At 39.4% G+C, this 15,618-nt stretch overlaps 2 protein-coding genes across 6 annotated transcripts in view; one reads left to right on the plus strand and one right to left on the minus strand.

The window, feature by feature from the left end:
• usp32 (ubiquitin specific peptidase 32) overlaps window positions 1–8,347 on the minus strand; it is a 60,449-nt gene extending 52,102 nt beyond the window's left edge. For 2 of the 3 annotated variants that reach the window (XM_059330714.1, XM_059330715.1), the window contains exon 1: window positions 8,156–8,347. In XM_059330714.1, coding sequence (XP_059186697.1) covers window positions 8,156–8,213 — 58 coding nt within the window. In that variant the 5' untranslated portion in view covers window positions 8,214–8,347. The remainder of the gene's footprint in view (window positions 1–8,155) is intronic. The other variant, XM_059330716.1, reaches the window with a different exon arrangement.
• On the plus strand, window positions 7,811–15,290 carry si:ch1073-145m9.1 (uncharacterized). Of its 3 annotated transcripts, none has more exons than XM_059330719.1 (7): window positions 7,811–8,058; window positions 10,049–10,125; window positions 11,342–11,437; window positions 12,582–12,694; window positions 13,846–13,969; window positions 14,062–14,234; window positions 14,344–15,290. In XM_059330719.1, the coding sequence occupies exons 2-7, from the start codon at window positions 10,086–10,088 to the stop codon at window positions 14,407–14,409; spliced, it is 612 nt and encodes a 203-aa protein (XP_059186702.1). In that variant the 5' UTR covers window positions 7,811–8,058; window positions 10,049–10,085; the 3' UTR covers window positions 14,410–15,290. The 3 variants fall into 3 exon arrangements, with proteins under 3 accessions (XP_059186702.1, XP_059186701.1, XP_059186700.1); XM_059330718.1 differs by lacking the exon at window positions 7,811–8,058 and adding an exon at window positions 9,339–9,392; XM_059330717.1 differs by lacking the exon at window positions 7,811–8,058 and adding an exon at window positions 9,403–9,625.
• Window positions 15,291–15,618: the final 328 nt, after the last annotated feature.

Consider the following 15,618-nt stretch of genomic DNA (forward strand, 5'->3'; position numbering starts at 1 on the left):
GTAGACTGTATTCACAAGACAAGAGCCATAACATGTTCTGCAGAGACACTGCAGCGCAGAGCCAAATCTCCTCTCTAATGCTACACTGTCTGCAGCAAAAACCTCGTCTCTTATAGCTTTACAAGACAAGCATATATTCATCTCTCCTCAGCCAGTGAAGCTTGTGGAGTTTTTAAGCACTCTGTGTATTGTATTACAATTAGGGCTGGGTAGCATTTGAAATGTTTTAATACTGGTGCAAATCTCTTGTCTGTATTAGAGATGAAACAATTCAGAAAGTAATTGATCGGTATTGTTTATTTGACTAAATGCCCGATTCATTTCCTGGGCAAAAATTTACATTTACATTTAACAGACGATTTTATCCGAAGCGACTTACAGGGAAAGGGAAACAATCAAGGTTTAAGGGAAACATGATGTTGTAAGTATGATTATGAAGAAAAATGGATGCAATTCTTTGAAAAAACATCTTGTCTAATAAAATCCTTTGATTAGTCGTAGTGCATTAAACAAATGTGCTTGCTAACACTGCAGATTGGTTTTCCATTTATTCAGCAAATTCATCTCCACTTGTGATATCTCATATAGTCCACAATACCGGTGTGATTTCAGTCCTTTTGATTGGGTGTGTGGAAATGTTCCAGACCTGTAGGGAGGCTGTGCAGCTTTCACAGCAACACAATAATGTCGGCCTACACACCTCTGACAGAACAATGGCATACAGCATGTTAGTAAATATCAGTTTGAATGATGATGATGGGCAAGCTGATAAAAAAACAAACACAATTCAAGCATTTATGATGTTGCTGTAGTTGCTTTTTGTTAATGTATATGAGATTATCAGAAGTAGCATTAATAACCAGGAGTCCAGTGCAGGTTTAGAAGTCACTCAATCGCAATCTGATTAACCCTTAACCCTCTGATGCATGAATTATGAAAGCCTGAGTGAAGATTTTTTTTCTGTTGTGTTTATATTCTTATTAGGGCATTAAAAAAACTTTTTTTAATATATATTTTTTTACACACATGTCCACTCCTGTGTGAAGTTAATGTGAAATTGAATTAAATTGTGTTTGATGGTAAATTAATGAACAAGTATTTCTTTTTTTGCTTTGAAAAAGGTTTGAACATATTTTCACACATTTTAACATTGCATTGTCCTGGAAAAAAATGACACTCACAACTGTGAGGCTTAAACCTAAGCTAAGTCTACCCGGCCTGTCCCGCCTTATATCATCCAATGAATATCCAGCTTGGGTTCATGCAACTTGTGTCCACAAGCTCTGCAACAAACTTGGGTGTTGTGATTGATGACCGGCGGACGAGTGAGAAAGTTCTCATCCATGCCAGGTGTGATGACGTTAAATGTCACCGAAATGTCGCCTTTATAGGACACGTAAAACTTCAAAATTCACAATAAGGGGGTATTTACTAATGTGTTTTATGTTGTACGACAAAATGCAAACATCTCTTAAGCTTGTGTTAACCACAGACCCTATTTCAGGCCTTATTTCAAATCCTCATTGAATTTGAGAGGCTAAAATGCAAACTTACTACCTGGTTCAAGAACCCTATTAGGTTACAAATTGTGACTGGCATTCTACTGACAAAACCATTATCACAAAATAATCAATATTGAAAACAATCGTCTTTTTAAGGCCTAATAGTTGATCATCAGCACAACAAGTTTAAATGTAAATTTACACACTGAATTTAATGTATTCTGTGTTTTTTTTACATTTTCCACAGCATCACAACCTTTTTGGATTCAGGGTTGTACAGCCACAGCTCTTATTTCTTTATCAGGGCATGACTCTCACTTAAGTCAAGTTAGACAGCAACATATCACTGCTACTGAAGAAACAAATGTGTTTTAACAAGGAGATGTCTAGCCGTGAATTAGTAAGAACAAGTGTTTTATTATACTATAGAGCCAATTGGTGACCAAATACTATCAAGAGATAATAGCAAAATTGTTACAATTAGATGGACTAATGGGAGAGGAAAACAAAGCAGTCCACATTATAGAGAACACTGTGCATTGTAGAGGCTGTGATGCCATTGGCGTATTCTTGGACACTGGGCTGCATTAACTGCAATGGTTACCATTCAGTGCAGAGCAAACAATGGGTGTGATTTCTGCAACTGCACCAGCCAACTTTCAATCCACACACACAGTCTTCAGACTGTGCTTGGGGCCATAACACACAATAGTTATTGCCTGTGTGCAAACACACACACATTCACGACAGGTTTTCACTGTTAGACCACCTTAATAAATGATCATTGCAGCAGAGCAGCAGACAGCAAAGCCTCCTGCCTCAATGTTTGCTGTCCTATCAGCAACACTGGAAACACCCAAACTGGGAGCACCTGGGTGCCACCACGCTGAACTCACATGAGCCCCTGTGACCTTTTAATCATGGTGAAGTTTCTACAGAAATGCCTACAGGCAGAACGATATGGGGAGTGCTGTTCCTAGAAAGCTCATTTCACCTGCAGGCACGACACCAAACATTCATCATGAGGCTGATGTTTAATGGGATTGAAAAGCTCAAAAACAACATAACATAAACATAAAACAGCAATCTTACTTTATATTCAGAGCCAATTAGGAATTCATTCTGCAAATCTTCATTATAATTATATAATTAGGGTTGTGCGGTAAAACGATAAAGATAATTATTGAGAAAATAATTTTTCCTCGATAGAAATGTAAGTCGCGGACTCACGGTCGATGTTTTGACAGACAACACAAACAGCCAATGATAATGAGCACAGCGCAGTGTGGAGGGTGGAGTTACAGCCACGTCAAGTTTGGTTGAGAGCGTAGGAGGAGCAGCCGGCACCACTAGTGTTTTTTTTAAGCTAACAATATACATACATCATGCAAATAACAATTTAAAAAACCTGCCACGTTTCCACAGCAAACAACATCCTGGAAAACTCTGGGGCAGCATTAGGCAAATCTACATCCATAAAGCAGGGAGAACCACAAGGTAAGAATGCAAAGCAGCCGTATCACCTCGGCTGATAAGGCCTGCTGACGTAAGCAGAAAGGAAAGGCTAGTTCCCAGGTGACTATTACTGACTGTGTGTCAGTAACGAGAGCACTGAACACAGCTGTTGCACGACTAAACTATGTGGTGGTCAACCACAAAGAATCAAAGGGCTGGTGAAGGTGTTCCAGGGGCTCTCTAGGAAAACTTGGATGAATAATCTAGTACACATATGATATACAGCCTGTCTCAAAATCTTGTATATCTGTATACACCCTGCCCAGCTCTGCCTAGACAAACAGAGGAACTTTTCAACTGGCTAGGTTTGAGTTATCCAGAGTCACATAAAGTTTCTATGGAGTATGTTTGTATGGAGGACAAGTAAGTAACACTGTCAGGTGTTACAACATGAAATACAAGGCAAAAGCTCCTTAATCTATGGCTTCAAAATGACCATCACAGTGAGTCAACACTACTGGCAAGGACAGACAGGAGTTCTGCTAATTAATCATCTTCAGACATTATCTGTTGCATGGATATACAGTCAGCTGCTATTTCCTGAAGTATTCTTTCTCCACTGTAAATTTCATTTAAAAGAGATTGCTTTAAACATTAACCTTAATGTTACTCAACACAGAATTGCACTAGGCTGATAGATAATTTCCAAGTACCACAAGGTTCTGAATGCTTTAACTTTGATCCTGACGATGTGTTTATGATGTCAGTGTTGTACATTGAACGACACAATGAGCATTCAGCCACCCAGAGCTATGAAATAAAACCTCAAGCATTTATTTTAAGACTTTGCCGTTCAATCAGACAATAAACAGTGGGTGGACCAGAGCTGATCCAAAATTAAAAACTGGACTTAGTTAACATGTTTCACACAGCTTTCAACTCAGCTTAGTCAAAATTTTTACACAAGATGACTTTCCTCCATAAGTAATGTACAGTCTTGTGCTGTTGACCTTTAAAAAGAATTTGATCACAAATGCAAATTTTGCAAACCAATCATCAACGAGGACAGCTTCCTTCCCATACAAGTAAATGTTCAATTATTCTGTCATTAAACATTTAAAAAGGAAGTGGACTTTCACCTCTGAAAACCAACATGCCCAACACACACTCTGTCGTGGACTTTTGTATCCACCTCCTGTTTTGGCTCATCACAACATATGAATTTTAAATATCTGCTCTGATTGACAGCTTGACTCTTCTTTATTGTGGCAGTGCCTAAAAACCCTTGTATGCCTTTACAGGTTGATACAACTTATTAATGTATTTAGAGTCGAAGCAGCAGTATGGTGACCTCAGCAACACTATTTCAAAGAGCCACACTGATCAAGTTCTATATGATTTCAAACTAAAAATTATTTAAAATCTTTATTGTAATTGAATTTATCAAACTTATGCTGCACTGATCCAAGTTTGTTCTATTCATGAATTTGGTCATATCAGGAGGAGCAGTTGTAAATATTTGAGCATCAGACACGATTCACTGCATTTTTGCACTTTTTACATTTTACTCACTGTGGCCTTGTATTTCACTGCAATATATAATAAGTCCTGCAGCTCTATGGAATCAGCACAATCATGGCTAGAAGTGGGAAGAACTCAAAAATGTCTTTGTGCAGAATAACACAGTTAGAATGACATCAGTCATATCAAAAGAAAAGTTGAATTTTCTTCTTTTATAGAATAAAACGGAATCTATCTATACAACAGTGCCATGAGTGTCATGAATATTGTGGGTCTCCACATGCTATACATATTGAGCTACTTGCATTTTTACAGCCTCTCCTCTCAGCTCTGTGTACACAAAACTGCAATTCTGTCTGATTTTCAGTGAATATTTGTCACATGACCGTTTGTCTTAGCAGAATCAATCATGACTTCGCAATGTCTCTGAGGAGTAGAATTAAATTTTTTTTAACAAGATCGAATTATATATGTATATTAGGGCTTTCAAAGGTAATGCCATAATAACGTGTTTAAGCAAATTGCCGTTAATTTTTCTTTAACCCATTATGAGTCTATAGAGGACACAAATATCTCTCCTATCTTCTATCTCTCTCTTAAAAACAAACAAACAAACAACTAGTTATACTCCAGGGTAGCAATCATACAATGTTACAGTTAATAACGGCATACAAAGTGAACAGAGAGCGCAGAATTAACACTGAAACATCAGTCCCAATCCTGGGTTTACTACAGGAACACATCAAAGCCTTTCCAACAGGATGTTCATTGACCATTACACTGCTGGTGTTCTACTAGAATGAGCTTCCATGAAAACTGACCTCATAATGGCGGGAGTTGAGCCCGCTATGGGAATTAGGAATGCTGCCATGTGACCGATCAGATAAGGCTGGATGGCTGGATAATTCCTCCGCCTGTGTGTGTGTGTGTTTGTTTGTTTGTTTGTTTGTTTGTTTGTTTGTTTGTTTGTTTGTTTGTTTGTTTGTGTGTGTGTGCGTGCGGTCACATGTGATTATCAGAATGGGAACGATGATCAGCTTGTGGAATATCCAAATCAACACACAAGGAGCGGATATTGAGAAGACACCGTTTAGCCGACAGAACAACGGTAGGTCAAGGTTTGTTCAAACATGGGCTTCTCTGTGAAAATAACAACAGGGTAGAACCTTGGCTGGCCTAGGATCCTCAGGTGGCGCCTTTCTGACTGTTCCAAAGTCAAAACTTACTAAAGTTGACCAAGCTTTCTCCATCTGAGCGCCCTGACTTGGGAACGAGCTGCCCAATGAGAGAAGGCGTGCAGAGTCCGTAATTTCTTTTAAATCACTTCTTAAAACCCACTTTTATAGACTTGCTTTTATGTCACGCTTTCTATTTTACTACTCCTTTTCACTTCTTTACTTTTTTACTCCTTTTACCTTTTAATTCTGTGCATCTGAGAATGTCTTATGATTGTTCCTGCTCTGTCTTTTAATGTAAGAATTATTATTATTGTTAGCCTTATGGCATCGTTCTCGTTGTAATTAACTGCTCTCTGTCAAAGCACTTTTTAAGCTGCCATTTTTTAAAAGGTGCTCTATAAATAAAGTTATTATTGTTATTATTTGGATGAATACACATTCAAATAACAGATCTGTCTAACTTCACTGAAGTCATAGCTAGGAGTCAGGAGGGACAAAGTCCAGCTATTGGAAACCCAGGGAGTAAAGTGCAACAAGAAGGCCATCGGGATATGATCTATGCGCTACCTGGTAAATGCACTCCCACATCTTACATAAGTCCATCAACACTCAGACTGTGCATCAATTCGTCACACTGTTAAAATAATCACCTAAGTCATTTTTTTGTCAAATTTGCCTAAATCATCTCCTCATGACGCCGGCCACCTATGGAAAAATCGCCTACATCCTCAGTTGATCAGATCATGTGATTTTACCCCTTTAAGATAATGGCCTATGTCAAGTGTGTGATTTAAGCGGATTTATTATGCCTATGTCAAAATAAAATGTGACTTAGGCAATTTTTTTAACATGCCTTTGTGACTAAAGCAGGATATGGCAACACTTTATTTTGAAGGTGTCTACATAAGAGTGACATGAGCATGTCATAAACATGACATGGGATGTGTCATGAACATTAATGACATTTTGAAGTAACATTAATGCTCATAATACTTGTCATGTCATGTTTCTGACAGGCTTGTGAGACTCTTATGTAGACACCTTCAAAATAAAGTGTTACCATATCTGGCTTAAGTCACAAAGGCATGTTCAAAAAATTGCCTAAGTCATTTATTTCTCTGAAGTTACATAATTTATACACAGTGTTATTACTATGCCAATAGCCATCCTTTGTTACATTCTTTTTGAGTGAAATGATCAATAAATGTCATATGTTACACTTCTGGTGAAGTTTTTTGTGTTTCCTGTAAAACTTGAAAAAATGAGTTAGGTGGTTATTTTAACGGGGTGACGAATTACAACCAGCTTTGATTGCTCTGTCTAGATCTCATCCTGCATATCAACTGATCTTACACCAAGAGGGTTTTAGAAATGCACCTACGTCTCCAGGGGGAGTGCAAAACATAAACTGACGTCGCAGTATATTATATACAGGTCTGGGGGACCCTGCTGTGTTTTATTTAGTGATCAATGGTTCCCCTCATTTTAAAATGTCGACAGGCTAAATTCTAAGACACTAAAAGCAACGACAGCAACGTAAAGCACAGCTGTTTGTTGTTTCTCCAAACGCCCTAACTATAAACAGCTAGCCTGGAGCTAACTGGTATGTGTACAGTTTAGCATGAGCCACCTGACAGTCCTCTGGCAAAAACACTGATGATTAACGGTGGCTTTATTACACGGCGAGGCTTAAAATCCGCCAGACGAAGGCTAAAACAAACAGTCTAGAGGCAACTTAGCTGCAGCCACTCAGCTAACTGCTGAGCTAGTTGACAAGTTAGCTAGTAGCAGCACAGACATGAACCCTGTTCAGCGTTAGCATGCTAATGTGACAACAGCTAGGCTAAGTGGCACTTGTAGTGTCAGCCAGAAAAGTTAATACACATCCAAAGCTGTCAACTGCTCAGCTGTTTTGCCAAATATTGTCGATCCTGCTCATCCCCCCCTGGTTAGCCAACACTAGCCACACAGCCAACACTATGAAGAGAGCCAGCCAGACTCAGTCCAAACATCTGTTCATTTAACATGACCTTGCTTTTCAGCTAAGACATGCGTCTTATTAAAAACAAGTCTGCTCCTTTTCCATATTGCTAGGAAGAATAGGACCCTTCGGCATTGACAAAATCAACACAAAGAGCTTTAGCTGGAAATTATTATGCTTTAATGACTAATAAACGCTTCCTACTGTATCCAATAGTAGTGTGTTTGTGGAAAGGCGACTGCAGGAAATACAGGCTTAGCTATTGTTAAACTCAACATATAATTAAATTCGCCGACATTTTTCTACGCCGAACTGTCTAATGGGTCCCAGCGGCTCCATAGGGGCTGTGTGTTTTTACTGACAGGTGTCTTCCTGCTCCAGTAACCAAGGCGACTTAAACTAGATGTTTAGCTGTAGTCAGGTACGTGCTCTTCTTATCTACCGGGCTAGCGTAATGCTGACAGTTAGCTGAACTAGCGCAGCTGAGGCGGATTTAGCCCCGCTGCTTGTCGGCTTACCTCTCTTCACGGCCTCGTCATACGACAGGAATCCTATCCTCGACTCTTTGGCCCCCATGCTCCCCTCATTTCATTGCGATGTGGGGGAAATAAACGTCGTACACTGAGTTGATCAAAACAGTTTGACGCCTTATCCGTTTATTGTGAAACTGGTTCCTGGTGGTGTGTGTGTGTGTGTGCGGGGTGAACGGGTGAATGTTTTCAGCGACGCCTCCATTCTGTCACATGATCATCTGACTCTACAGGTCAGTTGATCAGCTCCGTGTAAACACAACCAGCAGGACGGACAGAAACGGTCATTTTCACCTCAGAAACTCCAGAAAACGTTCTTACAGATTACAAAAATGCACTTTGGCTCATTATGCGCAGTCACACCGAGCTGTCAATGTGCGTGTCTGTTTTGTGTAACATTAGGGTTGTGGAGGAGTGAGAGCAGCACCACCTGGTGACCACCCTGCCAATTACAGCACAGTTTATGGTTCACACCAGGGATGGGCAACTTAAATGCTGGAGGGGGCCACAATTTTTCATCGACACTACTACAGGGCCACTGCAATTTTAAATATGTTTACTGTGCAGTAACTTAACATATTTCAAATCAACCATTTGATGCACAACATGGGTCTAAAGTGACCCGACTAAGTTTTTATATTTTATATCTTTTACAATATATTAATTTCATCATTCAGTATTCCAGGTTTTCCTCAATTAACTTGTTTTTGATCATCATACGTCCTAATTGTTTGTTTTCATTTCTTACTTTTTGAATAAAAACACTTTTTTGTATCACTACGCCTCTAATGCACAGTCATTATTGACCCATGTGTGTTGTAAACTTGATGTAATAATACAAAAAATATTTTTCTTCATAAAGCATGGAAGGAAAAATGGATAATGATCTGTTGTAATAAAAAAAAGATATTCAAACAAAGGTGTTTTTATGTTGTGCATCAAAGGGTTAACAGTATAAATATGAATACAAAAGGTTTGAAGCAAATAAAAAAATTAGATTTCTTTTTTTTTTAGTGCAAGAACAGCAGACCAACATTTATTGCAAGAAGTTTGTGCATTTTTACACTGCACTTTAAAGATTTCGTGCTCAAATGCATGTCGTTGTACCGAGGGCCACTTCAAGTGAGGGTGAGGGCCGTGTGCGGCCCACGGGCCTCCAGTTGCCCATCCCTGGTTCACATCAACCACAGCGACCTCATATGGCATCTAGACCAGAGGAACTAGGGTAGTTTCTGTTTACTTGTTATTTTGTACAACTACTAAATTTCTCTTTGAAACCGAGCGCTTCTTACATTTACGGTGATGCTTTCGTTACCCCTAACTATATTTAAATAAAACGCACTAGTTTAATCTTTAAGTTCACAGGCGAGGCATTCTCCTCGGATAGCATCACTTAAGAAGACCGCTCATTTTATTTTTGGGGTATTCATGCCTTCGGTATGTATAGACGGTATACAGGTATGTACCCGACACAAGAACGACAACTTGTCAACAAGTCTCTGTTTTTTACTTCCACCGCAGTGTACCACGAGGACTGCGACGGCCGAAGATATATCCCTTACTTTCTATATTTATTTTTTAACGTTTGGACATTTTGAGGTCTTTAGCGGGTCGCTCCTCTAGCCTTGAGCGGGATGTTGCTAAATTTCGCATATTTTGTAACACAGTTTGGTGTGACTGACGCCTTGTGGGTACGGCAGCGTCGTCAGCTCCTACGTCACATAGTCGGTGTGAACTACACGAGAGCGCGCACAGCACAGCACATGTAAACATACTTCACCAGACTCGGCTCGCTGACTTTACCGTCGTGGTACTATGTGGGGGTATATTATAGGCATGAGTAGTTTGGATTAAACAGGTTGCATCATCTTTATTTTCCAGGATGAGACACCGCTGTGTCGCTCTTAGCTGACCGGAGATGGGACTCCAAGTGCTGCTGCTCTGGCCAAATATTATCGGTGAGAAACATTTGGTTGAATTTTAAGGAATCATATTTAGTGTGCGGCGGCATCAGTTGACTGCACGATGAGTGAGAACCCAGGTGACTGGTAAAGGCCTACACACCTGAGCCATACTGCTACACTGAATGGAAGCTATTCGATAGACACCTATATGTGTCGATATATGGATTCACCTTGATACAAAGTGACAATATTGACACATATTATTATAATCCTATATATTATAATTATGCTTGTTATTAAAACGAATAGATTGTTTTTAAAACATTGATAATAACCAAAATCATTATTTAAAAAAACATGAAAAATGGCTAGATAACAGCTCTTAAATTAAACTCTTACCAGTGTATTGTTATCATTATATTTGTCCAAACAAATGTGCATTTAGTTGTACCAGGCTTTAAAATGAACAATAAATTGAAGAAAACAAGAGTATTTTTTCCAGTAATAAATACAAGAAACAAGAAAGGGGATTTGCAATAAAACATACTAGCTATAGCATCTAATGGTTTGCATTCATACAAAACCCACAATGTGCTTCTGTCAAAAGATTACATTATCTATACCTCAATAAAAAATAAAATCAAAAACTCAGTTCTATTTGTCATCCAACCATCTACATCCATATTGTTATTCTCAAAAGAATTATAGAAAATGTTCCAAATTTCCAAAAACGTGTCAAGCTTGTTCCAAATAATTGACTGTTGTTGTTTTTTTAAGTCTAGAAGAGCTCAGTAACAAAATTGTCAAATCATTGCTTTTTGTGGGTTGATATAACTGACGGTTCAGATAAGCTATTATGGATAAGGAATGAATATATGTAAGATTTTGATTGGGACTTATGATATTGTCTCCTATGTATTGCAGGCCTCCAAATTAAATCATATGGTGGCAGACCATGTAATATCAGTGAATGTCATATTACTGCTCAAAGAACGGATAAAATATAGTATCATGATCCAGCCATCATGTTTTGTCTACAATGGGGGCACCGAGGGGGTCGCAGTGCACAGAAGCCCAGGGATGGGGAGAACTCTGTGCACCCCTCTATAATAGTGCCTTCTTACCTACCCCACAGTGACCAAGAGACATGACCATACTACCTGGCTGAGATGAAAGTGGGGGGACAAAAAGCATCATTGCCCCCTGTGCTGTATCTGAATTCCTTCATCTGGCTGCTCTAACTGGTTTTGTGTGTGTTTGTCTCTTTCAGGATACATAAGAATTGGCCTTGTGTTTGCTGCCTGGGCTGCCTATAAGACACCAGCAGTCTTTGTCTGTCTCTACTCAATCTTCATAGCATTTGATGGTAAAGTATCCGTTTACATATATATATATATATATATATATATGTATATGTATATGTATGTATATGTATATATATGTATATGTATATATATGTATATGTATATATATGTATATGTATATATATGTATATATATGTATATGTATATATATGTATATGTATATATATATGTATATGTATATATATGTATGTATATATATATGTATATGTGTATATATATATATATATATGTATATATATATATGATATATCATGTTTTAAGTTTGTTTTTAGTCTATATGAGTTGATAACCACACGGTAAAGTCTATTTTTGTATTTTTTGTACTGCATGTTAGCAAAACATCACCTCTATGGTTTGCTTCACTTTAACCTGCACAGATCAGATCAATTTCATTGTTTTTTTTTATTTTTTACATTGCGATACAACAATACAAAAAAATATAGACATATTCTATAGTTTTGATGACAGAGGTCCACAGGCCTTTTTCACAGAAGACATGTTGACATGTCACAGGAGGAACATCACAGGTGAAATTCCATATGGCTGCTTTGGTTTCCAGCTCCTGATATTGTGCATGCTCACTGTCATACTGTCATGTCTAAAATACGATGTGAAAAAGCCAATTGTTGCTGCTGGAAGAGGGTTTGTGCAAACTAAAACCCAGATTATTTAAAAAAAGAAAAAAGACAGAGCAGTAGACCACCAAAGTAGTATTGAGGCCCTTTACATAGGTGTAACTAACAATATTAATTAAAACCGCATTCTATTTAGGGCTCTGATATTGTTCATTCTAACTCAGTGGCATGATTTTCAAGGACACCTAAATGGAATTGAGTCATCCTAATATGTTATTAATTACTCATGTGCTCTATCTGCTATGACAAGTGTCAATAGTCTGTATAGGGTACAGTATGTAATTAAAAAAGCGGCATCCTATCATACAAAATGGGCAACCTGATTTTCAAATTAGTTGTTAGCTGATAACGCTGATAATGATTCTGCATGAGCGCAGAACACAATCTTAGGTAATGCATGTTGGTATAGTTGCATCCAGTTTCAAAAGCCAAAGATGCCTTTTCAGTAGGAATCGTTGCCTAAGTGCACTGGATATTAGCCTTCTGTTTGACAATGATGTTTAATGTGTAGGAGTGGACGGCTGGCTGGCCAGGAGGCTGGGCCAGACCTCCAGGTTTGGAGCCTGGCTGGACTTAGTGGTGGACAACCTGGGCCGGGGCATGCTGTGGTGCCTGCTGTTTGAGGTCATTCAACAGATACAGTATACACACAACAGGCCTCATACATCAACATTTTCTTATTTTTCTACATGGGATTCATGAAACATGCATGTCTGTTCTTACCAACCTGTTGATGAATTGTGTTTTATCCTGCCAGGCAATTAGCAATTAGCAAATTGCCCCAATAAACATACATAAACCATACAAGGGCAGCAAACTAAACTGTGCAAACCATAAACCAAGAATACACTGACATGTGATAGGTAATATTAAAGGCCCATTCACACTCAGTTCTGACATTAGACAATGATGTTACACTAGCCCCTTTCATAGTGCCGTTTCATGCCTGCACATTTACGGCTCTGTAACGTCTCGCCTCCACTGTGAACGTGCCCGAAGCAGGATCAAGTGATCCCAACAATTATCCGCCTTGAGAGTAGTCACAGAGGCGGAAAATTGGTGGGACTGTTGGAACCACTATGCATGGATCATCCTGGCAAGGCGGAATATTTAACGTTGCGCGTGACGTCTAACACACACCTCCCACTTGGTCCGACAGTCATCCAATCAGCAGCATGCACAACAACTGCAGCTGCTGCTGATCATAAACAACAAGTGTCCGGTGCTTGTTGTAAACAAACAGAGGTCGCCAAGTGAACACATACTGCTGCAGCACACGCACACACTGTACTGCTACGGAGCTAACTGTGTAGCCTATTAGAACTGTGCTACTGTGCAACGCTGTTGCTGCTCTGTCGCACGTCACTATCATCTCCTCCCACCTTGCTCCGCGACGCCGGACTGCACTATGAAAGGGGCTTCTGTATCATACTTTTTTTTTTTTCAAATGAGCCTCTCTTTTAGATTTAGAGTAGCCCCACACAAGATGATTGCATACACTTTCTTTAAAAACATAAAGGATGATCAGCTGGTACAAATGAGCCTAGTATTTTCCCAAAAAATGAATCCTTATTACAGCAGCTGCAGCCCCTACTGTTCTGCATCCTGGTTTTTGTAACAACAAGAAGGATCACCTACTGATCCAACCTTGTCTGTATGAATTTACGTGTGACTCTGACTGAATGAATCTTACTTGTATGATGGATGAAACACTTTGTGCAAGCATGCAGGTATCTTGTACTGTTCCATATTTAAATATATGTATTGTATTGTAGTGGGGTTGGCTGGTGTCTGCTTTGGAGTGGTGTGTGTTTGTGTGTAACCACGGTACCAGAGGTGGCCACTGGAAGAGCAGTTTCACCAGCAGCCCTCGATTCATCCAAACCGTCATGGCAAACGGTAAGAAGTCAGTCACTGCTAAACAGTTGATGCTGATTTAATAAATCATAAATTCATTGAGTTAAACTGAACTGTGTGTCTGGTGCTGCTAGGGTTCCGGACACCTCTCGGCACATGGGTGGTGAGTGGGCTCCACTGCCTCCCCTTGTGGCTGTACGGGTATCAGTGGGGTTTACTCTCCCACTGGCTGTATCTGCCCGTCTGGATCCAGGCTCTGGGGACCTTGCTGCTGGCTGCAGGCCGCCTGCTGGCTCTACCAGTGGAGGTAAAAATAACCTGTGATAATTGTAAACATCACGAAAGTTGAAGTGGTATTGAAATAATTACTTAGTTATATTTGTTGTCTCACAGCCAAAAAATCAATTTCTCTGCAGATATGGTGTATATGGACCCACATCAAATACCTCACCAGTGATGAGCCGGAAGAGAAAACCAAGTGAAAGCCAGTCCGCTTATACTGTCCTACCTACGCTGGGATAATGCTGACATTATTCCAGCAGCTTTATATGAAAAATGGTCTCAGGTTGCATTTGCTTTTTCCAAAGATTTCAGCCACTGCTGTGGAAGAATGTGGGAAAAAATGTGTTTTACTCATGCAAAACAGGATGTATAACTTCATGTTCTCACTTATCTTTTAGTGATTTTGTTTATGGCTGCTAAGATAAAAACGTGTCTCATCTTAGCCCTTACTGTGAGACCAACAGACAGTGGGCATTCAGATACATGTGGAAAAGAAGCTTCATAGGTCTGTTAAGCTTTTAAAGGGAACATAAATAGCTTTTGATTTGAAATGTATTATATAAATAGAGTTGTTATTATTTGCCTGTTGGACATTAAACCCACAATCATTCCAAAGCTGTTGGATGGTGCTGAGGTCAGGGCTCTGCTTCCACAGCAATCTGAGGAAACCATTTCTACACTGAGCTGTGCAGGTGTAACCGTGCTGCCACATGTAGCTTTCAACACTAGAGTGTGCTATTGAGTCCATGTTGGAGACTCATTGTCAGAGAAACCCTGTAAATGCTTAGTTTCTCTGCAGCTGCTGCTATGTTTGGTATGATTACTTCTTTGAAATAATGTTTTATAGAAATAAATATATTTAGGGTTTTGATTTCATGATGCTTTTGTGGAAGGAAACTAGAGCAGTGTGCTTGTGTTTAATCATCTCATGTATAACTAAAGACATTGGCAGGTCTGGCCACAGCAATTTGATTTTTTGAAGCAGTTGGATAAGGAGCCAAGGCTGCGGACTGGGTAGTGATTCTCTAATGAGGCTAGGTGAAGAGCCCTGAGTAAGCACTCAGTAATGATCCTTTGATACTGTGCCATGCAAAAACTGAGTGATACTCATTTTTTGAGAAAGGCATGGGGAGGACATTAGAAATAATGATGTCATCTGTAAAGGGTATAAAAGTTCACAGCAGAGTTCAAGTGAAGAGTGTTATTATACAAATAAGGCAGATGGCCAGGCAACTGAATGGCCAATAGGGGGAGAGAGAGGTGACACCATTGATGCTGGAGCGTATAAGTTGTCCTTGTTTGGGAAGACGTGCATAATGAGGAATTGTGTAAGAAGAGTTTGTATGGTATAAAAAGTGTAACCCGACCGAGATTTCGTCAGTCAATCCTGGCCCGGACGATTGGCTTCT

The sequence above is a fragment of the Centropristis striata genome, chromosome 4 (assembly GCF_030273125.1).
Source record: "Centropristis striata isolate RG_2023a ecotype Rhode Island chromosome 4, C.striata_1.0, whole genome shotgun sequence".
Taxonomy (NCBI): domain Eukaryota; kingdom Metazoa; phylum Chordata; class Actinopteri; order Perciformes; family Serranidae; genus Centropristis; species Centropristis striata.